The sequence below is a fragment of the Lynx canadensis genome, chromosome B1 (genome assembly GCF_007474595.2).
Source record: "Lynx canadensis isolate LIC74 chromosome B1, mLynCan4.pri.v2, whole genome shotgun sequence".
NCBI classification, from domain to species: Eukaryota; Metazoa; Chordata; class Mammalia; order Carnivora; family Felidae; genus Lynx; species Lynx canadensis.
Genome location: NC_044306.2, coordinates 132,174,834 through 132,199,791, shown reverse-complemented (window position 1 = coordinate 132,199,791; position 24,958 = coordinate 132,174,834). Strand labels below are relative to the sequence as shown.

Genomic DNA, 24,958 nt, shown 5'->3' with positions numbered 1-24,958 from the left:
AATATTCCATCTTTTTTTCTAGGAAATAAAATTTTATTGGTAGGTCAATTTCTGGAGGATGGGGACTTTCTTGAATAAACCATTTTATGACTTTCATATATAGACATCATGAAAAGATATAAATTTAGATTCTAATATTGATACATTCATAAATGGAATTTCACTTTGAGTACTACTGTTTTTCTCAGAGATTTAACATTACACTACACTTTTGGTCTTTCTCAGCTGAGTATTAACACACACAAATGATTTTCACATTGACAGCTATAATTTTTCTGGGTGGCATTTAAATTAATATACATCGTCCAAAATAATTACATGAATTTATCTTTTAAGCAACAGTAAATATTGACAAACATCAAGATTTCACATATTCTGCTCTTATAAACAAGTATGGTTTTAGTAGTTTAAAAACACAGCCAGCTATAGTTACAGTGTTCTTATGATTGGTTAGCCTTTTATTTTTATCTAAGATACAAAGATGGCACATTAATTCTCCAAAACATAAATACATATTAAATATTATTAACTTTCTACTGAGAAATGGTTATATTTGCACTTTGCCACATGGAGTTCTCTATTAATGGAAACTCTTATAAATCCATTTATATCTTCAACCTAATACCTAGGCAACATAATTTTTAGTGTCAAGGAATCAGGGTCAAATTACATTAGATTTCAGGAACCAGATCAGACTTTTTGATCTCTAATAGAGTATTTCCTTTTAGGAAAAATGAGAGAAACTCAAACATCAGTTCACTGATTAGAATTGTGATAAGTTGACAAGTGTTGTCCAGTGTTGACATTTGCTGGCTAATGTCTCTCATCTTGTTATCTAGTCCACACAGTATTACCTGTTATCAATAATAGGAATTTACTTGAGTCCACTTGACGGAACTCCCAAATGCTCATATTCTATTATCCTGCCAACATCATCTGTAATTTAAAAAAAAAAAAAAAAAAACTTTTACTCTTTGACTTCTCTTTGGTATTGCTAAACATCATTTTGCTCATCTCAAGAGAATGCGTACAATCATTTTCCTCTTCAAGGGATCATATACTGTTTTGAAACCTATGGATAGATCTCTAAAAAAAAGGTAGGGCTTTTATCAGCCTGTGCAAATAAACACACGGATAAATGTACAAATGGAGCCTACAAAACATAATTGATTTTCCCCAGTGTTTGTCATTTCCAGATGTAAAATTAGGTGCTTAAAGAACAGCATTAAACCTTTGAAGGTGCTCAGGTACCAGTCTATGACAATAACTAGATTTTCTAGGTTTTCATAGTGAGGCAGGGCTTTCCTAAGCACCAAATCTGCTACCTGGGAGTATAACACCATTTAACGGGGAGCATTTGATCCCATGTTAATGTATAGAAAACAGAACAGTCATGGAAAGATGCAGTTTTCAATTGTTTTAATTTGTGATTTATTTAAATATTAACAGTATGAATGAAATGCATTTATGTGTGTATATATATGTGGGTAAGCTATTTACAGTTATGCCATGTATACATTTTTATGTGTAGAAAATGAAAATACTCATTGATTAGCCCTTTTGAGGCTTTTGAACAACTGTTTCGTTTTCCTGCTTTCGTACAACTCTTTGAGGATTTAGGTTAATTCATACAAGGTATGTACACAATCACACCCATAGCATGTACATCCTAGTCACACACTTACCACGGAGAGGATGTGTGAGGAATGTAAATCATGCCGGTGGTCAAAGAACTGACCTTACCTGTGACTAATGGCATGGTTAATTAACCTGGCAGATTTAATAACATGCCAGTGTATTGCCAATGTATTCAGCCTTTGTGATAATTATGTTACCTACTCTCAGAAATGATAAAACACACACACACACACACACACACACACACAACAGCCCTTTCTGACCTTCAGAAATGAAAGGACAAATTCTGTTACTGAATACACATGTATACTTCTGTTGGCTTTATTCATTTTCATACATGTGCCTACCCGATGACAGAACTTGGTTTTGAAATGGGACACGGCATGTTTTTTTTTTCCTACACATAGAAAGAGAAAACCAACCACTCACAGACTATACACACTTACAAAATGTATTGACATACCACAACCGGCTACAGTATTATGCACAACATATTGTTCACATGTTAGTACAGCAGAGATAAATACATTGAGGAATTTAGGAATTATTAGTATATTTCTTTCTTGAGTTTTCAGGTCAGGCCCTGTTGACCTTTCTCAGCCTCAGGAAAGCTATGTCCAGATGTCCTTAAAATAAAAATTAGTCTCTCCTCTCCTCTAGGGATTGAGGAGCATGACTGTAATACTGCAATCTTCTGATTTACCAACATCAGTTTAAGATGTGATGGAAAACATTATGAAAAATAATTTACTCAAAGATGTGGCCTAAAAGAAGTGTTAAGGAATCTCAGCTAAAATCATTAAGAGATCCTGATAAACGTAAGCTCCTTCTACCCATTCAACATAGTTTGCTTTGTACAGTCTTCACGTGATATTAAAGCAATGATATAAAACAGAAAAATCACTTATCCACTTAGAAGTTTTGCTAAAAAACAGGCAATCTAATTTTTTAAACTAACAAAGAGTAATGCTAGTAGTAATGTTAAAAAGCAAGCCATAATTTTCACCCTGCAAATCAGTGGATGACATCCCCACATCATAAGAGATCAAGAAAGAAGTTAGCATTTCTCTCCCACTTATTTCTCCTTAACACATGTAAATCACTAGGTTATTTCTCATCATAATTCTCACCATGCTGGTTGATGATTTGTATCATTTTATGAAATGTAAAATAGTGACTTATTTTTTTGCAGCCAATTGATTTTGAGCTTGAACTGAAAAAAGGGCTAGTATTTAGAAACGCCCATCTGGAATATCATTTTCTGTAAGGCATTATTTGAGGCCCTTTTTGATATGAGTACTCATGTTTTAGTTATTTTACATTTGGGAACACATTTTTTTCATAGCTAAGGCTGGTAATCCTCTAGGCAGAATTAACTGAATTGCTTTGCTATGTGGAAGTGTCCAGGAAGAGTAATTACTATATATTCAACCCCCTCTGTTTCAACAAAGTTTCTGGTTGGATCTATCTTGAATTTTAAGCTAGCAAGACTTTTTGACTCCTTTTTCGTCTTGGCTAGCATTAAGACAGAGATGTTACCTTATCTCTACTAATGTCCACCGGCGCCGTATCTCTTTATAGAGCTCCTAAACACGTTTTTCTAGCAAGAAAGCAGAAATTATGCCTTTGCTTGTTTTATCCTGTGGGTTATAGTCAGTCTTCACGGAGCAAACCATATTACATAATGGTGTGCTCGTATAGATGCGCTTGCTGGTATAACTGCCTCTTTTTGGCACATTATTGCTTGGCTTTTATTTCATTTTCAACAGTCTTTATTCTCATGATGAGTATCTGAGATTTCTGGGTCTTAAAAAAATAACAAACTTGTGAATAACATCTTGTTGCACCATTCTGGCCTCCATAGTCATTTCACCAAGGCCCATGGTTATTTAAATGTTCTTTATAATTATCTTCACCTTGACTTAACTAATAGTCAACAGTAATTTTTCAGGATTTTTTGTTGTTTCTATCTACACATATATACAGATGTATCGGATTTACTTTGAGAGGTTATTTGGTTGTGGCAAGTGAGTAGTTTAGCTGGTGAGTGTTCACAGTTAAGAGTAGCTGTAATGACCTCTGGCAGATGTCACTGATTACTTGTGAGACAGAATTTTTCCACCTCAATCCATCTTCATTTATGTCCTTGGTCATCGCAAATAAAGTTTATCTTATTTCTGCAGCCAAGGAGAATTTTTTTTTCCCAGGAGCAGGATAAATTTCATGGAAATGTTTCAGTATTTACAAGACTATTTTTTCCCCCTTTGCAAAAATGTCTAAAATTTTGTAGACATCCTTAAGCCTGTGTGTCTGCAAAGATGACATTTATAATTACTCATCCAGTTGCAGAATTCCATTAAGAAGGCTATAGTTACAAGAATGGACAGGAGATTTAGCGTATCACCTGTTATCTGCCAGGTGGCAGCAGCTGACCCACATTTGGAGAGATTCAACCAAAAGGGCCACACACAGCATCAAAGAATGTTGCTCACAGAAAACAAAATGCTCGAATATCAATATAAAATAGCAAACACTGAAGCAGACCTGGACAAGACTTCTGATTCACTGTGTAGACAAAACAGGGGTGGGGACAAGATGGTCAACTCAATTATCCAAGATACTGCTGAGTTCACTGTATTATCATCACAAAGGGAAATTCACAGGCTTCATTTCTCAAATACCGTTTAGGACAAAGCAGGAGAGAGTAAACAGTATCATCTCCATGGCAGCATCGTAGCCGATTAGTAAATCAGACAGGAAGAGGCCCACACAAGGCTACAAGTGCCCAAGTGTCAGTAAAAACACATATACATATATGCAAACCTTATCCTAATGTATTGTTTTTCTTTATACTGATTCTTAAAAAGTAGACAAGAGATGTGGTGAATTATCTGGTACTAGAAATGGACCACTTTTTTAACACTTGCACAATATGTAGGAGGAATAGAAGATAATTTCTCACATTTTGGCAGCAAAACAGTAACAGTGGATACAGCAAAGGCCAAACAATTTACATTAACAGCATACTCATATATATCCTCTGTAAACAAAGTGTAAAGTCACAGGATATTATATTCTTCATGTGGTATATACAGGTATTCTCAGAATGATGGGAACTCCTAGAAATGAGAGAAATAACATTAGAATAAGCTAGGAACAATAAAACCTCAGTACTCTCAGGATGCAACCAAAAGTCATTTCCTTCTTCTGTTTTCTACTTGAAAATGACAAGCTCCTATTAGAGATTTGGTCCCCAAATTCAGCCTCTAGGGTATATGTTACACATGCATATTCACTACAGTTTGTTTAAATTTTGAGATGTAAGCTATAACGTGAAGAGTACTGGTATCCAAAGTACCAATTATCAGACAATTCTGAAGATTAAGAAGTTATCAAAAATCAAATTATATCGACATAGCTGAACTTGTGAAGGTAGGAAAACACACTAATATATTTTATAAATATTTCATTTTGGACGCAAACAAAAAGGATTCTCCGACCTAACAAAATGTTCAACTTATGTCATTGGTCCAAAACATAAACATAGAGCAGTTGGTCTGTGGCACCAAAGCCAGTAATCCAGAAGGACATAATTAGAAAAGCACTGAAGATAAACATATGACAGCTCAAGCGGTACCACTTTTCTTGTGGTCATTAAAATAGAAAAATCGACATTTAAACTAAAAATTCTAGTATTCACTGGGTAAGCCATAAAGCCTCTTAACATTGTAAATATTTCATTATCTCCCAGACACTGTGTTCTAATTCATCTCTCTTATACTACTTGCTTAAGAAGTATTTTATATTTCCTCCATATATCTCAATGATTAAAAAACATTTTTTTAATTTTCTTTTTAACGTTTTATTTATTTTTGAGACAGAGAGAGACAGAGCATAAACGGGGGAGGGTCAGAGAGAGGGAGACACAGAATCTGAAACAGGCTCCCGGCTCTGAGCTGTCAGCACAGAGCCCGACGCGGGGCTTGAACTCACGGACCTCGAGATCATGACCTGAGCCGAAGTCGGACGCTTAACCGACTGAGCCACCCAGGCGCCCCTGATTAAAAAACATTTAAAAGGAACAGAACATCTAAAAGAAATTAAGGCCAAAAACAATTTTCAACCTGTTTTGTCATGCAGCCAGGCTAAGAAATAGCCCAACAAATTCAAAGAATCTGCTATGAAAGCTGTTTTCCACTTGCATTTTGTTGAATCAACCTAAGGAGTCACGAATGATGTGTCACAGATCGAAGTGAGGGAAAATTTTCAGGTTAAGGTTTTATGGTGTGAGTACTTGGAGTGTCATAAAGCAAAAGCATGGCTTGTCTTCAGGAGGGTTCATTATTTACCCACTCGGTGGTCTTTTCATTACTGTTTTGAAAAGCTGTTCCTTCTTTAAGATTCAATACACAACTAAACGAGAAAAGTTTTATACTATTTTGTGACAAGCTCTAGAGTGTGGCAGAAGTAAAGGTGAAAAGTAAAAAAAAAAAAAATAAAGATTAAGAAGGAAAGGCTAGTTCCAGTACCAAAGAAAACCAAAGTTACTAACTCAGATCTTAAGTTTTACTATGAGAGGCACACTGCGACGCCACATTTAGTTTTAAGTAACTTAATGTGATTTTCTTTTAATTTAATGTGCGACAAAGGTGTACAACTCTCTTAGGCCTCTGCCTCATTTTTAACTTGAGCTATTTACAATTTATAAGCTTACATTTATAATTTATAAATGTATAATTATACATTTCTAATTTCAGTATTTCTAATTCACGTGGTTACTCTAATCTCATAAGAATAAATATTACTACCAGATGCGAAATTCTTCCTTTCCCCCTATTTTAATGCAGGAACAGCCTGTTCTGGCCCCTACACAGCGGAGGATTACCTGGGGCCCACCCATCTGGAGCGGGCGCTGCTGACAGCTGCTGCTGTGTACACAGGGTGTTCTCTGTGTGTACACAGCACGCATGCCAACGTGTGAGGGAGACAGGCAGTGAGGAAGGGGTAGGAGGGACATGACACCCTGGCAAAAGCATCTCCAACAGAAGCCACACAAACACTGCTACAAACGGGTATTTGAGGCCAAAGAGAGGGTTTTAGACTACATCTCTGATCCTTAACAGTAATTTGATTGATAATCTGATGGCAATTTCTACTGTAGGTAGTATTCTTAATAGGGGCCAGTTGGTAAGAAATGGGAAAATGTGCCTAATTAAAAAATTCAAAGGGTGGCTCCAAATGTAACCACTGTGATTTTACCATTCTTAGGCTCTAAGAGTACTGGGGCTGCAGTCCATTTATGCAGTTGTCATCTACAGTCCTATTGCTTTCAAAGAAACCAGGGGCTATTTACTAATTTGGGTTGTGCTCCGTTTAGCATGTGGTGTTAAAGCTCAGGCACAAAAGATTTTTCCCTATATGCTCAGAATCTGCAAAAGAGAATTAACAAAAATAGAAGCCGAAACAGAGGTTTTGAGTTTACTGCACAAACGCCATTTATGCGTCACCAGAGAGAGAGAATACACGGATAGACGCTCTTTTCTGGCTCATCGAGGGGAATGAGCTCAGAGAAGGCAACCAGGGAGCACCCCTTCCACGTTTAACAATCTGACTTTCTAAATGCAAGGTGGAGACGAGCAATCTCTCTACATGAATCTAGGAGGGGAAACTTTTCCAGGGCCCTGCCTCATCTCCCTTTTCCACACCCCTCCAACTCTCAAGCCACTACTGGTCATCCCAGCCCAGTGCCCTGCAAGACACTCATGGGTACAAATGAAAACCTCCTCTTCTGGAGGCAGGTGAGCGCTGAGCTCAAACAGGTGCCTATGGTTTCAAAATCTATAGCCCACTAGAAGCTCAAACCAGGTTTTAGTAAGGGCCTCTTTTTTTTTTTTTTCCCCACTGGATTTGAAGGATGAGACACAATGGTATTTCTGTTAAAATCAGTAAGTTGACAGAGGCTACCTTTTTACTACAGATGAGAAATCTAAGCAATTAGATGATATTAGTCTACCTACACAAACATGAGGAAGTTTGTGTTCTATTTGGTGTTCACTACATTTTCTATTAGAAGCTACTGCACAAGCAAGTCAAAAGGAAAACACAAACTGCATCCTGTTTATAGGAGTTGAAATTAGACCCATTGCTTTTGTTACTTCCTTTTTTTGACACAGAAAAGGTTTCAACACAGAAACCTTAACACTCTTAGCAGAATGTTTTTAGAGAACACCTGTACTACACAAACTTTAGTATACTTAATAATTTGATGACTCTTTCCAAGAATTCAGTTGCATGTACTTCCTCTAAAGAAATAGGAATTTCATCTCGTCAGAATCATAGAGATGCCCCTTGCCTTCAGTGCAGGAAAATCTGTAGATATAAATTCAAGTTTTATGTGGGCAGTATTCATATTCAAAAGCTCAGCTAATTTTCCTAACATAACTTTCTTACACTTATTGACGATATAACAAGGTTTACCAAAACAGTTATCTGCAGATGTTGACAAATATTAATTCATTTGGTATTGTATGCATTTAAATGCTTTTCCTTAATGTCATCTGGCTGAAGAGCAAGTCGAATTTATTTCACAGTTTTACATTATAGTTCTTATCGTCTACTTAAATTCTGTGTGGTAATAGCATTCTTATTGCAATATGACTAGAAAGTATAACAGTATTTTTGCTAGTTTTAATATTAAGCAGGGATTTTAGTGGAAACACCACAGTGTGATATGTCGAGGCAGTAATACAAGGTGACACGTATTTAATGATAGTGCTAGTTCTATAAGTAACATCATATTAAAAAATCCAGTGAATGTTATTTCCTCTTAATTAGGGTCATTAACCTTCAGTGGAGCTTTCTTCTTTTCTTTTGTTCTTTCTTTCAAATTGAAATGATATTTTTATTTATGGAGCCCCAATCAAAGGACCCAACAATTCTTAATAGCAACTTCCAATAGTTGATTCTTGCTTGTCTTCCTGGTCTCTCCAAAAAAAACCAAAAACCAAAAACAAAAAACAAAAACTAAGTAAGCTTTGACAAATAGAGACACTTAGGAATACCATAAATATACACAAGGGTTCCCATACACATTCTCTTTCAGTCTAGCACAGAAGAAGGGGCAGGACGAACACAGCAGTTGGGGCGTCGAAAGTTCTGCAGCATGGACTGTAAAACACTGTGCTGCCTTCCTTTGAGCTTTTTATTTGAAGAAGTATCTGAGGAAATGGATCTCCGGGTCTGGCTGTTTTGAGCTTTGATTAATTTCTCATGTTCCCTGATTTGTCTTTGTAGATGGTTCTGGATTGCGATACCCAGGGACTCTGGGTCCAGGGAGGCACCATACACTTCCCAGGTCATGCCCTGCTCATCCCACACGACGTCCCTGACACGCTTGGACTGTTTCAACTGCAGCTTGGAGTCGGCGCCCAGCTGCTTTTTCTTCTCTCCTGGGGTGAGTCCCACCTGGGCGGCAGCCGCGGTCACATTTAACTTTTGCTCCTTGAGGAACTCGCTGACTCGGCTGGCCCGCCGTGGGCTGGCTTTGACCAGGCGAGAAGGGGTCCTCTTGCCAGAACCTGGACTGGAGTCACCCATGGAATCGGATGGGAGGCTCAGGCTGGTGGCTGTCTTGGTCTGTCTATTTTCCTCCAGGGTACCCTCCTGGTTCTTCCTCACTGGGGAGGGCGTAGGACTAGCAGCTGACCCAGTGCCTCCACTTTCTTGAGATTTAGGATTGAGCAGCAGGGTTTTGGCCTCTGCCCTGGCCCTGGCATCAAGGATATCGGTGCCTCTACATTCTTGTTTTACTATCTGAGGAGATGCCGGCTGCTTCTCTCTTGCATCTCCTTTGTCAGTGGGATCCAGGCTTCCGGGCTGGTCGGCTTTGTTGGCAGGACCACAAGAGTCAGAGAGTTGGCAGTCTGGGTTTGTTTCGTGACCATCTGTGGTTTTCACTGCAAACTCAGATGGCTTGGTTTCAACTTTCCTCAATTCATGATTTGTTTCGGTTTGACTTCCTGCACTGAAAGAAATCTGGTCAGTGGGGCTGGCTTTCAGGGACCTGGAATTCACACCTGAAAGCTGTTTAGAGGTGGGCTCTTCCCTTGCTGGGGTCATTCCTGCAGACCCTGTATCTTCCTTACACAGATCCTGAGTATTACCGGATGCCACGGTGATGGATGAGATCTTAAGGACCTCACTCGGTAAGCTCACCAATTTGCATTCCCCTTGGAGAGCTGTGGAAACAGCGGCAGCTGCCTGGATGTGCACTTCTGGCATGATGCCGGGGCACGGACCTGACCCTTGGGGGGAGTGGATGTTGTCAGATAGCTCCAGCGTGTGGCTCCCACTGCCGCTGCCATTGCAAATGACACGCAGCTGCTCTTGTTCCAAACGCTCAGGAATTGGGGTTTCCTTTAAGAATGCAGCAAGGATGCTGGGGCTGGTGGAGACCGATCTGCTCTCCACACTTGCCACTGCCTGCACCCCAGCATCTTGCCGAGCCCTGTCGGGAGCTTCCGTGACCTCACTTGCAGCTTCGTTGGTCATTGTACTTGCTTCTTTGAACCTTGACACCTGATCTGGAGGACGTGTGGAGACTTTGCTAGTGAGGTGGGGTGGTTGAGGTGTCACAGAAGTCACAGACTGGCTGTCTGAGGTGGTGGCTGAGGGCTGTTTGTTCCCTGAACATCCTTCTTTCGCGGGAGAGTCACAGGACCTTGTCTGGGAGTCGCATATGGCTCCTGGCCTTGCCCCTTTGGGTTGGCCTACAGGAGACGAGGGGTGACTGAACACCTTGGCTGCTGTATTTGCAGTCTGCAGCATTCCCTGGATTGTTTTTTGAGAAGAAAAATCACAGGGCACTTGGTCTTTGCTGTTGCTCTGGGTGCTTCCCACAGGGCAATGTGACTTTTCAGGTTTTTCAAGAATCTCCCCATCCGAGGTTCTCTGTGTTTTCAGCAGAGTATCTTCAGGTCCTGATAAGGGGCTGGCATTGAGCTGGTCACTTGGGGTCGCCTGGTGGGTGTGTTGGTTGGCTGGCATTGTAAATGCTTCATCTATGAGATCCTTTCCTGCTGCAGAACATGGGGCTGGTGCTGTGGGCTCACTGCTTCCTGGCAGCTGGGTATTGTCAGAACTGCATGGAGGAGACACTTTTTCCACCTCATTGGAGACACCAGGAGAAGACATGTCTGGCTGGGTGGTCTCATGCTCAAAGGCCTGCATCAGGACCTCAGCAGCTGCACTGGGGCTGAGGTCTGGCTCTGCAGGAGTGCTGGAAAGGCCATTGGTGTTCTCACACAAGACGGCTGGTGGAGACCGAGGGGAGGCAGGCTGCGCTTCTCCTAGATCCTCTTCTTTTCCAGAAGCTGTGATCAAGGAAGTTTTAGCTGATCTCAAAGGGTCAGGTACAGTCCCCATGGAATTCTTCTTCAGGAAATCCTCAGAGCTCTCCCGGAACAGTGTTCCACCTGGGAAGCAGTTTTAGCTCAGTGTAGGGACGGAGTCAGGGACGATTCCTCTGAAGGATCAATCTGTGAATCAAGGAAATAGTATGATTAACCCGGTACAGCATTTAGGGGTTGAAAATACAGCAAACTAATTTGTACAAGATCTTATAAGCACACTAAACCTTTTCCTCGCGTATTCGTTGCTATAAAACATAGATCTTGGGAAGAAAGACTTTGAAAAAAATATTTTAATTATACAAGTATTATTTGGTACATTAGTTTCTGCTTGCATCCCATTTCTGTCTGCAAATAGGTTTTTAATGTATTTACCTAAGCATTTGATAACTACCCAAAAGTCATTTGTGTAGTCTGATTTACCAGATATCCGAAAATCCTATAAAGCTACTGTAATCAAATCAGTAAGTATTGAAATAGGCCTAAACAGATACGTGAAATAGAATATCTAGAAATAGATCCACATATAAATGAAGATTTAATATATGACAAGAGAGGCATTTCAATTTAGTGGCACAATGATGGATTATTTAATATAAGGAGCTGGCAAACTGTTTATGCATCTGGAAGAAAATAAAGCTAGATCTTTATCTTATACCAACTCCAAAAATAAATCCTAGATGGATTTAGATAGATTAAAGGTTAGGGGCGCCTGGGTGGCGCAGTCGGTTAAGCGTCCGACTTCAGCCAGGTCACAATCTCGCGGTCCGTGAGTTCGAGCCCCGCGTCAGGCTCTGGGCTGATGGCTCGGAGCCTGGAGCCTGTTTCCGATTCTGTGTCTCCCTCTCTCTCTGCCCCTCCCCTGTTCATGCTCTGTCTCTCTCTGTCCCAAAAATAAATAAACGTTGAAAAAAAAAAAAGAAAAAAAATAGATAGATTAAAGGTTAAAAATGTAAAATAAGTAATTAAATAAACAAAATCCTGTAAGAAAATCTAGGAACCATAAATATAATCTAGGGGCAGAGAGGGTAGGCTTCTCTTGGCAAGGGAGAAAACACACAAACTAAGAAAAACATAAGGGATTGAATAAAACCCAAAAGTTTTGTATGGCAAAAGATACCATAAACAAATACAATAGATTTGAAAAACAAATGTTTAAAATCCTAGAGGACAGGCAAAAATATCTATCATATAGCAGAAGCTCTTAAAAATTTTCAGGGAAAGAAAATAGGTCTTTGGAAAAATGGACGCAGAACATGAAAATGCAGCCTGCAACATAGGAAACATGACAGTCAACAAGCTTTTGGAAAAATGATCAAATTCATCTGTAGTCAAAGAAAATGCAAATAAAGTAACAACGAGATTTTAGTTTACAATACTTCCACCTGCAAAAACTTTTTTTTAAAAAGAGCTGTAACATTATGTCCTGGGGAGACCTAGCGAAAGGAAGTATTTTTATTAATTGTAGGTGCATATTGTGTATTGTTACAGCTTTCTTAGGGAAGCAGTTTAGTTTTTAAAGCTAAAAATACACATGTCCTCGACTCTGTGATCCTATCTCTATCAACAGATGTAAAATACCAGCATATATAGATAGGGATACAAGTATGTTTACTGAAGTACTATTTGTAGGGGCAGAAAAACTGGATGTAAACTGATTTCCATCAAAAGGGGGAGTAGTAGAATAGATCAAGACATATCTCTACTGTAGAGCATAATGCAACCATCAAAATAAACAGTTAAGTGGGCTGTAACTTTTCAATTGGGAGGGATTTCTCCAAGGTATGGCTGAGTGAGAAAAGCAAGGTAGAGAAAAGAATATATACATTTTCCTTTTTGTGAAACAGTGACCTAAAACACACAGTGACCTAAACACACAACGACCTAAAACAGACTGTGTATGTGTACAGATATGTTTGTATATCATTATATAAATTCTAAAAATATTTAGACTGAGACATATTAGGTCTTAAATGGAGGGAATGTGAGGAGTAGAAGACAGTAAAAGAGAGATGGAGGTACTGAAAGGTGGGAAAAAACTTAATTTTTTAAATCTGAATTTTATTTACTTATATTTTTATTTGAGAGAGAGAGAGAGAGAGTGAGCAAGCATGGGAGGGAGGGGCAAAGGGAGAGCAAGAGAATCTTAAGCAGGCTCCATGCTCAGTGTGGAGTCTGACACAGGGCTCTACCCCATGACCCCTAGGATCATGACCTGAGCCAAAATCAAGAGATGGATGTTCAACAGACTGAGCCACCCAGGCGCCCCTTCCCATCCTTGGTCTTGACTGTTTTCTGCTAAAACCCTTTGTCCAGGTGTATATTCCATTTCTTCCTTATTGGAGTTTTCTGTCGCAGTCACTTACTGGGCACCAAGCCTGTCTTCCCCTCTGCCCCTTTCTCATCCGCCTTTATTATGCCTTTCCTCCCACTCTCTGCCCTCCTCATCCTCAAAAAGCCTACCCATTCTTCAAGGCTACACTTAAATCTCATTTCCTTTCTGAAGGCCTCTAAAGCTTTCAAGTCATAAAGTCTTTCTCTCTTTTAAAAATCGTACAGCTGTGGTCATCTGGGTCCTTCTCATGTGCTGTTTTTGTACCTTTGTTACTCGTGTAAATGTCTTATTTCTCCAAAAGTACTTCAAGTTCCAGGAGGGAAGGGGACAAGCTTATTGATTCTTTTCTGTTCACTCCACAGGAGACAGTGCAAAGTCTTGTGCATAAAAAGGTGTTAATTGATCCCAACTTCCCTCCCAAATGGCTATTATTAAAGCCTTGCCAAACTTCAAAATAATAGGAGATGTTAACCCATGACATGGAATATTAATCAAAACACACAATTTAAAAGAGTGCTATTTTTAAAAGTAAAAAACAGGTTGTATCTTATTTATGAAACTTTATCTGTAATTCAGTGTTAGGCAATTAAAAACAAGTACATTGGACACCTGCTACAAAAGCGGGAAGGTTTCATAAAGCCAGGAGTATAGAACATCTCCTGTGTTATATAGCTGGAGCCAAGAAACCTGGTTTGCAAAGAGGACTGTGAAATATAAGCAGCTCAAAGTTCAGCAACTGAAGCTGAAAGACTTAGAAAAAGACGACATTTCATAAAGCTCTCAGAATTCGCTGTGTTTACTTCCATTTTCCACAGATACCTAGTTGATTATACTAGTTTAACTTTAAAAGGTGTTTCCTTTTGTTTACTTTGTTAATAGAGGCAAAATCCATCAATTCAAGAATCAAGAAGAAAGGGGCCCCTGGGAGGCTCAGCAGGTTGAGTCGATTCTTGATTTTGCCTCAGGTGATGGTCTCCAGGTTCCTCAGACTGAGCCCCGAGTAGGACTCTGTGCTGACAGTGTGGAGTCTGCTTGGGATTCTCTCTCCCCCTTTCCCTCCCATTTGTGTTTTTTTTCCCCTCTCTCTCAAAATAAATAAACTTAAAAAAAAAGAATCAAGAAGAAAAAACAGATTCTTGGCTCATACTTGTGATCTGAAACTCTTGATTCATAGATAGATAGGAAATCAAGACTTTTCTCAACCATATCTGCTAAAGTAATTGTTACAGCATTTCCATGTGTCCAGGAATATTTTCCCCTCCCCTCTCCAACTGGAAGCAGAAATCTATAGTCTCCAATAGGTTAGACAGATAGGGTATTTTAAAAGTGTAATTACTTGGGTGGTTTAGAGTGGGGAGTGTATATCTTTAAAATCAAGCTGAGTCCATTATGATAAGATTTAATAACTTCTACAAATGAAATTGCTAACAGGTAGTCCACAGACTGAATGAATCCCTGCAGGTGTGTGTGTGTGTGTGTGTGTGTGTGTGTGTGTGTGTGTGTGAGAGAGAGAGAGAGAGAGAGAGAGAGAGAGAGAGAGAGAGAGAGAGAGAGAACTGCATGGTTTCCCCTTCTCTTCTCTCCCTTTCTTCCCCCTCCTCTCTTTCCTCCTTCCCCTTTCCTTTTCCTTTCTTTTTTTCTTTTATGAATTGAAGAGATCTTTCATAAAAAGCCAGATTTCCCTCTTTTTGTTAATTTTTAAAAACTCAGAAGGTATGCATTTCTAGGCAGCAACCACCAGGTAGTGATGATGAGGGCTGGCTACCTTGTTGAGCATGGACTTTCCACATGGCCCATTCCCCACTACCTTGCTTTCCTGGTTTGTTATTACTTACCTGGGCTTGTGTGGGCAGTCAAATTTGAGAACTTTGGTCTAAGAATACTGACAGAGTAGGCTTCCCAACCTAATTTTTAGTCCTCTGAGAGCAGTTCAGCATTGTCTTTAAGAACATGGACCCTGGGCCAGAATTCCTGGATTATAGTATCAGTTCCACTAGCTAACTCTAACTCTGTGTGCTTGGGCAAGTTAACTTAACCGCTCAAGGAACCCATTTCATCTATAAATTGAGGATAATAATCATGGTACTGCCTCAGTGGGATGTTGTGAGGAATAGATTTAACATTTAGAACAAACAACATCTTGGCATATATTAAACATCTTATGAGTACTAGCTTCTTTTGAAAACCTTGATATTTAGGCTTTGATCTGTGTTAAAGAAAAAAACTATTCTGACACTTGTGAAAATGGTAAGGAAGACTTTACTTACGACTATTGGGATACGTGTCAAGACTACTGCATAAAGAGAGAACTATCAAGTTCAACTCCAAATACAATTGCAGTAATAAGTGGGGATTTTTAACTAAAGAGCAGTTAAAGGGGGGCGTCAGTGGATAAAACATTACTAAGAGGAGAAATCAAAGGTACAGGGACTCTTGATGAATGCAGGCCAAGTGATCAGACACCAACTAGGGGATGGTGGGAGAGTGGGAAATTTAATCTGTTATTGAGGATATCAGATATTAAGGGTGGGAGGATTCTCTCTAAACTGGCTTAGCAGGATTCTTGCTAAAACTGGACTCTACAAGAAGAGGCATGGAAGCCCAAGACCGAGGCCTAGTCAATGAGAGGGCTCAGAGGAGCCTGACTAAGGTTGGTCAAAGAGAGAGTCTTTGTCATATGCACTGGTGAATATGGATTTTCTTATAATATTCTCTGCAGCAATATGAATTCTTTCTGAATTGGCCAAAAATTGCACAGGAGCAAATGGTATCTCTGATTTTGTCTTTTAGTTTGATAGGAACTAGATTCTTAGTAGCAGGTGTCTTTGGTCCTTCTGCCCTTAAAATCATGAGCAAGGATTTAAGGCCTTATTGCAGCAATGCAGCAAGCCTGCAAGGTAAATATTATCCACCTTTTACAGGGAAGGAAACTGAGGTCCAGAGGTTAAGTAACCTACTCACGGCTGAATACCTATAATTCCTATTGAACTGAATTTTTATGGGTGCAAATAAAATGCCTGGGCTCTTTCTGTGAGCTTCCTTATTATCTGTAACTCTGGAAAGAAAATGCAAAGCAAGAGAAATCTATCTATCTATCTATCTATCTATCTATCTATCTAGAGGAGAGAGAGAGAGAGACTTCTTTTTGCAAGTGATCTGCAACCCAAGGGCAGCCTGCATGGCATTAACACAGACTACCATGACATTCATAACTGGTCACTTTATGAAAAGCCTGCCTTGCCGAAGGCTGCCACTGCCACCATTCATCCTGAAAATAGTGGGTTCCACTACTATGCCACGCTGCCTATTTTCATAACAGACACCCACGCTTAATAAGACAAGCAGCAGGGAACCTCAGCCCTTTGTGATTTGCTCCAGAGCTGCTCTGGTGGGAAGAGCATTAGACAGAAAGAACAGAGAGAGGCTTGGCAGTCCTGGACCGGCAGGATGCTAGTACATTGCAGGTCATGGCGATAATCTTGTGCACAGCAATTACCTTTGGCTACTTCAGAACTGCCGCATTGCTAGAACAAGGACTTCAGGATGTCATCGCATCTCTTTTAGTGACATTCTAGGTAAGTGTTACATGGACCTCAGTGATACCTCTGTCTGCAGATATCTGACAGCAGTTTTTAGCCTTCAGATGGATGATGCAAAGACCCCTGAAGAACAGTGAGGCAAGAGGTAAGAGACTATTAATCCTTAAGAAAAGGATAAAGAAAAAAAATGTCATCTGGCATCCTATTCAACCTGATTTTTTTTTTTTTTTGCTCCCTTTAATCGAGAAACTTTGCCTAGATATTTGCATTCTGAGCCCAGCAGATTGTGCCAGTGCACAGTTTTAAGGAGAGGTGATTCAATCCCAAGAAACACCCACAAGCTAGGAAAAGCAGTTCGTTCTTTCTTTAAAAATTCATACCTTCGCAGTAACAGCTGCCTCAAACGCACTTCAAAGATACTCGCTGAAAAATTGGTTCTTCCCTTCGAACTGCATCTAAAGCAAATCAGAATGGCTGAAGAGACAAGAAGGCTGTTTTGCTCAGTGCCACTGACAGTGCCCGGTAGACTTTTAACCCTAATGGTTACTTTAATAAAGGCACAGGAGAAACAAGCCGCATCCTTCTCCCCATTCAAGTCATTTGTTCCACGCTATTCTAGAAAAACAAATGCATGGCTTATTATCTCATTGAATTCCACTGTAAGTAGGGCCAGATAAAAATCTCTTAAGAAGTAAAAAAGGGCTTTAAGAAGCATGAAACCCCAAGCAGATCCCCATCTTTTGTCAAACACAAAATGTGAACAGGCGGCTTCTAAATTCACCACAGATAGAATCACACAGCTCAGCGAGCCCTTACGTTTTTACTTTCTGTATTCCAGACACAGTTCTGCAGGTGAACTTAGTTAATCCTCAGAATAACTCCATAAGGACGAACCTACTATGAGTTCCACTTTGCAGATCTGGAAGCTGCGGCAAGACCACACAAGCAATCAAGGTTAAAGACCCAATTTGAATCCAGACCCTCTGAGTACAGAGTCCATGTTGTTAATCAGTTTTACACAGGGGAGAAATAGGGCACTTTTCATGGAGGCAAGCTCAATGACCTGTGGAGGAAGCCTCATCAGACAATATAGGAAACAATGGAAAACTCAAAAAAAAAAACAACCAAAAAACAAAAAACCACATAGCCTTAAACCCCTCTCACTGATTCGGATGAACAGAGGTAAACTAGACTACACAAAAATCCCTGTTCTTCATAATGATTAATCCAATTTGGAGATTTTAAGGGCCACAGACTTTTCTGGGAAGCTGATGAAAACTAGGGACCTTCTCTCTAGAAACACAAACTTGCACACACATGTGTTTGCAGATAACTTTAGGGGGTTCCTGCCTGGAAACCATTCCCAGACCATCCATTAATATCCTTTTATCTAAGAAAAAAAAATTTATGATAGGAAAAGATAGGATTCAGTAGGCAAAGAGGGAAAGGTTAAGACCTGAGGTCCCGGGGTGGGGCAAAACAGGTATTTGGGAACAATGCCGGGAGCTTCTGACCACAGCAAACCCCCTTGGAGTAAGTTCCTCTTAAGACCATAGCAGACACCACCTACTCCCCCTCAGGTTCCCCTCAGTAATTTGACAAAAGACCTAACTAAAAATTAGTAGACCATAAAAACAACTTCAGTATGGCCATAGACCACCCCTCATACAATGGCATCGAGCCAATGAGGAACGGACAACCCAGCTCCCAGAGTGATCCAGCCAATAAGGGTAGGACCTGAGAAGGAGCAAGGGGGAAAGGAAGGTGGGGGGTGATCAGAATTTTACAGAACAAAGTCCTTTGCCTATTGTCGTGGGCATTCACTTTCTAATGTCCCCTCTCTATAAAGAGAGCTTTCATACTATTCTTACTTCTTACATTTTGATCTTATACTCTGATAAACTTTTGCCTGCTGCTCATTTTATTTTGTGTCCACCTCTTTGTTCTTTGAAGTGCTAGACAACGAATCCGGGTATTGAGATAAAAACAACAAACAAACCAACCCCTGCAACACCGCCACAAAATTAAATTTACCTGCCTCACATTGTTGTTATAGCATTTAAAGGAAATAAGCTAAATACTTAGCATAGTTTTGGGAAGATAACAGATAATCATGAACTATTATTATTTTAAAAAATTATTATTTTGGCATCATTTACCCTAGGAGGCATGCATTATGCGATATATTTTATAATGACTCTGCCTTAAGTGGTCCAGCAGAAATGTTTACTTTTTATATTCTCCCCAATCCATCTAAAGACTATTATTTGAAGAGGAAACTTTTAGCTAACTCAAAAATTAGCACAAAAATGAGGTCTATTCTTTTTAGGTCATGAGTGACACATGAACTTTTGGGTTCTTTCTCAGCAAAATCAAGACTCAGGTTTTAATAACCTTGAAAAATTAACCCCTCAAAAGCACCATTTTCCTACCTGTGGAGATAACTCATAGCTAAATATCAACGTTTCTATTTAAAAATGCTTAAAATAAGTTTTTTTTTTTTTAATTTGAACTCTTCTGGGGAAACATGAATAAAATAATTGTTTTGTTACTTCCTCCCTTGTCTAATCAAGCTGGCTCCTCTCATTTACTCTGTTTGCCTGATGGATATTCTGATCTGAATGTTTTCCTCTTCTTTCGCAACTCGGCTCTGAAGGATTTCAATTGCGAGCGTATTTTAATTGCAAAGAGAATGCAACAGGATCTCTGGGCTAACTAATGGTTAAACAACACCCTATTAGCAATAAAATAAGAGATCTGCATTTGCATTTTAAAATCCTGGGTGAGATATGATCTAAGCTGCCGGCATCCCAATTTTCTCAGGATATATTTAGCGCCACTCAGCCTTACAAACAAGTATTCTTGTCCTTGCTCGGTTCCTCCCTGACCTTGCTGATAGCCGGCCGCCTTTTCCCCTGGCTGCCGCACTTCCCCTCACACGCCAAGTCGAGCTCATTAAAACCAGGCCTCCGCTCCACCTGCTTTCCCTCCGGCAAAGGCGAGTGGGGACCTAAACGGAGACCCTGGCTGCCCAGCTGCAGGCGGAAAGCTTTTAGTGATTTCTGCTTTTAGCTCACGTCAGACATGGGCCAGGAACCTCTCCTTGCACACTTGCTTCTATAATCATTTTGAACGATGGGAACGTGCCTGGTGGCAGTACCTGTGGTGAAGGAAACAGGAAAAAAGCCGTACGTGGAGCCGGTCAGTTGGGGCTGTTCGGCTCCTAGAGAGCAGGGAAACCCCGGAGAAGGCAAATTAGGAAGTAGATAGATTCCTCAGGGCCTGGCATCTGGACCTCGTGCACAGTGCTGCCTTTCTGCTGAAGGAATCATACACATTCTTTGGGGGCGCCTGGGTGGCTCAGTCGCTTAAACGACCCCGGGACATCTGCTCAGGTCATGATCTCTAGCTTCCTAGGTTCAGCCCTGCATGGGCCTCTGTGCAGACAGCTCAGAGCCTGGAGCCTGCTTGGGATTCTGGGTTTCCCTCTCTCTCTGCCCCGCCCCCTGCTGGTAAGCGCAGGCACAGACACACACTTTCTCAAAAAACAACAACAAAAAACCCACATAAAAAACAAAAAAGAAATAAACAATGGGTCACTCTCCTGCTTTACAGTCTGTAAAACACTGTTTCAGGTATCATGAGGTACTTAAAATTTTAATTTTGGCCTAAGGAGATTTTAATACATTTGAGGAGATAAGGACAATTCAGTCAGAAGTTAAAAATGAGAAAGATACTATATAATTAAGTGACTAATGCTGTGGTAATAAACCATACAGTGCTTCAAATCAGGGGAAAGGCCAATATTTTTTATTCAATTGACATTTCCTGGTAGTTTTTTTTTTTGTAGGCTAGAAAATATCGCCTGCTAAGTCTAAAGAAAAAAAATGGACATTTAGAAATTAAGAGAAAGGTGAAGCAAGTAAGAGTAAAAAAGAATGATCTTTGATTGAAAAGATAATAATCTCTTAAGTCAGACTGAGATAATTAGGAAGTACTGTTAAATTCATTCACTCATTTAATAAGCTGAGTGCCTTCTTTGTGACAGATATTCAGGATACACATATAAATAAGATATAGTCATGGTTTTGAGGAGCTTAAGGTTCCTGAAAATCATTAATTTCAATACAATAGATGTAACAGAAACCAAAAATAAAAAACAAATGCATGATGGAAGCACATCATTTTATTTGGCATAGACCTTAGGTTAGAGAGAGTGAAGAATCCTAAGGTTTATAAGACGTATTTAATGTGATCGACAAGAAGTAGATCAGAGTTTCTTACCTTGGCACCACTGACGTTTTTAGACCAGGTAACTTTGTGGGGGAGGGAAAGGGGGGTGGACTGTCTTGTGCACTGTAAGATATTTCACAGCATCTCTGGCCTCTACCCACAAGATGTCAGCAACATCATCACCCTCCATTTGTGACAAACATGTCTCCAGACATTGCCAATGGCTCCTGGGAGGCAAAACTGTTGCCAGGTGAGAACCACTGATCTAGGAGATGAGCATATTCACCTTTGATAGTAGGGAACATCTTTAGAATGAATACCTGTGAATTGATGGAAGAGACTTTGGACTTACTCCAGCTAGGTAGGAATTAATGATATAGTTTTCTGTTCTCCTGTTAGAGATAGTGCTCTTCATATTCTGCCTGTGAAAATGCAAATTGGTACAACGTCTATAGAGAACACTTTGCCAATACTTGTCAAAAATATAAGGTCACATACACCTTGACTCAGCAATTCCATGTTAGGCACTAACCTTATGAGTAAAATAAATAAATGTACTCATTGATATATGTGCAAGGTTATTCACAGCATGAAATAAAAGATTAGAAACAATCTAAATGTCCACTAGAAGGGAGAGGGTCAGTTATAAAACTTATGGTACTTTCATATAATGATGTACTAAGCACCCATATTTAATAAGGAGAAAATCTTTATGTATTGATATGAAACAATCTCCAAAATATATTAAGTAAAACAACAATTAAACAACAAAAAGTCAGCAATAATTTATAAAGTCTTAAGATGCAAAGCAGTATGTTTAACATGCATTTGTATTAAGAGGGGAAAAGCCTTTTGCTTGTATATACATACACTATCTCTGCAACAATAAATAAGAAATTACTATCAGAGGAGGGGAACTGGGTGTTTGGGGGATTGGATGGATGGAAGACTTTTCACTCTATAGCCTTTTTGTACTTTTTGAATTTTAAATTCTGTAAATGTATTATCTATTCACAAGTAATCAAGAAATTAAAAGCTGGTGCTCCTCAACTAGGCGAAACTGAACATTCACATGTGCTGAAGCTTTTCTATCAGTGATGATGGATTTATGCTGATTTATCCTTCTACACTCTTTCCATCTGCTCTTTGCTATGCAAGAGGTTAGCCTGGCCATGAAATTAGATAAAGGAAACCATAATTTCCTTATCCATGTTGGTTATCTACAAGCTCCAAGCTAGGCAATGTAATCATTTTTCGAAGTCAGCAGCTGAAAAATGCTTTCTAAAGTGATGTCTGTTGGGCCACTAAAAAAAAAGTTTACTTAAGTTTCTTTTCCCAGACTCTCTGACTCCTGTTTATCAGCTGATTTCTCTCCCCCTCCCCTTTCCTATTCCTGGTAGCTCTACCAGCTGGTCCTCATATTATATACATCCCTCCAACAATAAATCCAAGGATGGCCAAAGCCAAATCTATGAAACTGGGTCAAACATCGATGAAAATGATTAATTAATTAATTTTGTCTATATGATGAGAATTAGCTAAATGTAAAGATATAAAATTTAGAATACATATTTTAATTGCCAATTATCAAAGCCGCCTCTTCAGGCTTTCCTGAATTAATCGTATTTCACAGCAGTGCATTATCACACTACCGTACCTGCTCTTGATTCATCGATTCCAAAATCTTACCCTCCACTTGCCGCTAATGTTATCTTCCTAAAACAAACATATAGGTATGACACTTCTCTGTGCCAAACAATTTAATGGTTCTCCATTACCTGTAAAATAAGATACACTCTCCTTAGCACAGTTTAAAAAATGTGCTTCATTATCTCATTCGTTTCCCTGTCAAGACTGGTGTCCTGTCTTCATTATCATTTGCTACACCTGTATGTCACTTTTCTTACAAGCCTCAAAGAAGGTTTATCTTCATTTTTACAGATGAGAAAACTGACACTCAGAAAAATGCAGGATGCCCAAGGTTCATGTTCAATAAGTGGAAGAGCTAGAATTCAAAACCAAGTGAGTCTGATTCCCAAATTCTACTGCCTCTCAGAGCACGAGAATGGGAGGTACAGATGAACTCATTATGTATGCAGATAAAAGACAGCTAGTGAGTACATCTGAAAAGCATTTTTGAAAGGTAATTCCTCCCTAAGACCGTCCCTGATAACATTAACCAAAAGCCACTGTGCAGTCTCTCATCTCCTGCCCCAGCTTGTTTTTTGTTTTACCGACCTCAGGGCACTTGGAACATTTTGCCTCATTCTTGATTCTCCAGGCAGAGGGCACAGCCCGGGCAAAGGCAGGAGCTTGTGGGGAAGAGTGAAGAGTTCAGCTTCACAGCTGGAGCTGAGTAGGAGGGGAGGTTAGAGAAGTAAGGTGATCACACAGGGCTTCTTGAGGTCTTTGTGCAGGAGTGAGGTCCCTCTAGACGAGGCTACTGTTAAATTGCAAGTCTTCTGACTTCTACTCTCTGTCACTTCAAATGTTCTATTATGCTTACTTGTTTTTCCATAGCACTAATCACCTTTTAGTGATTAAAATACTGCAACATTTACCCACTTATTATGAGTATTAGATATTGATTATCTTCCCCTGCTGGAATGCAGGCTCTAAGAGGGCAGCTTTTATCTACTTTTACTCATTTATATACCCCAAGTGCCTAGTGAAACGAATGGCCTATAAAAAGCTCACAGCAAACATGTGTTGAATGAATGGATGTTGCCTTTTGCATTTTAGCCTACTTTCATCATATGCCATAGTTTCTATGATTTTCATTTAGTTTTTACTGGCATTTGAAGATCGATTTTTCCTTGAGGACATACATATATAGCCAAGGTAACCATATATTCTGGATGTTTTGGGGAGGAGTATATTTTAAAGATACTGAGTTATATTTCCACCATAAATATTCCATACATGCCTCAATTTTCACTTAAGATGTGGCCCTAACAGAAAGGGACACACACACACACACACACACACACACACACACATACACGTATATGTCTTTTGTTCTTTTTTCCTATTGGCTAATTTAGACAACAGATTCTATTCCTCCAAAGACATCTGCTACGTATGGAGATGGGCAACTTCTAATTCCATCCCTAGAAGGGGTTCATCTTATCCAGCAGCTTGTAAATAACTGATTGTAATGTCTCTTTTTGCTTAAAATACTTAGGAGAACTTGTAATATATAAATAAATTTATAGAAAAATACCAAGCATTAAACAAAATTGTTTCAGATATGTCTTTCCAACCTAGGAAATTCTTCTCTCTGCTCTTACTATCTTTTTTGGAACATTTAAAACATTTTAAAACTTTGTGATGAATTCATCAAGGTAATAGTGGCTAGGAACATACACTAACACTAAAATCCCAGATTACTATGATTTGGTACGAGTCTAAACATTAAAATGTTGTTTGATTTCCAATAACATTTCAGCTGATGTTTATTTACTATACTTTCGTTGAACCAACCTTCCTTCCTTCCTTCCTTCCCTTTTTCTCTCCTCTTCTTCCCCCTCCCACCTTTTTTTAAGTTGGTATAAGCCTAATATGATTTATTTGCCAATACTTTATAATAAATTGTAAAGCATGAACATAAATTGATACGCTGCTTTTCATTACTTATATTGTAACCATTTTATATACTTTGCAGCTAAAATTATAAGATATGAAAAGTTTTCAGAAGTTTCCTAGGTGAAGCTGACAAGTCCACAGAGTTGAGAACCACCATATTATATAAAACCATCTTCAGATAAATTAATAAAACACCATATTTGCTTATTTCTGTGGCAGAG

The 24,958-nt window shown here is 39.4% G+C and overlaps 1 protein-coding gene across 2 annotated transcripts in view; it reads right to left on the bottom strand.

Annotated features, from left to right (window-relative positions):
• Positions 1–184: 184 nt before the first annotated feature.
• GPRIN3 (GPRIN family member 3) overlaps positions 185–24,958 on the bottom strand; it is a 66,817-nt gene continuing 42,043 nt past the window's right edge. The window contains exons 2-3 of one of the 2 annotated variants that reach the window (XM_030313436.1): positions 8,727–11,174; positions 185–4,757 (exon numbers count right to left, since the gene is read on the bottom strand). In XM_030313436.1, the coding sequence (XP_030169296.1) occupies positions 8,737–11,061 (2,325 nt within the window). In that variant the 5' untranslated portion in view covers positions 11,062–11,174 and the 3' untranslated portion in view covers positions 185–4,757; positions 8,727–8,736. Of the gene's footprint in view, positions 4,758–7,552; positions 11,175–24,958 lie in introns of those variants that run through there. The other variant, XM_030313435.1, reaches the window with a different exon arrangement.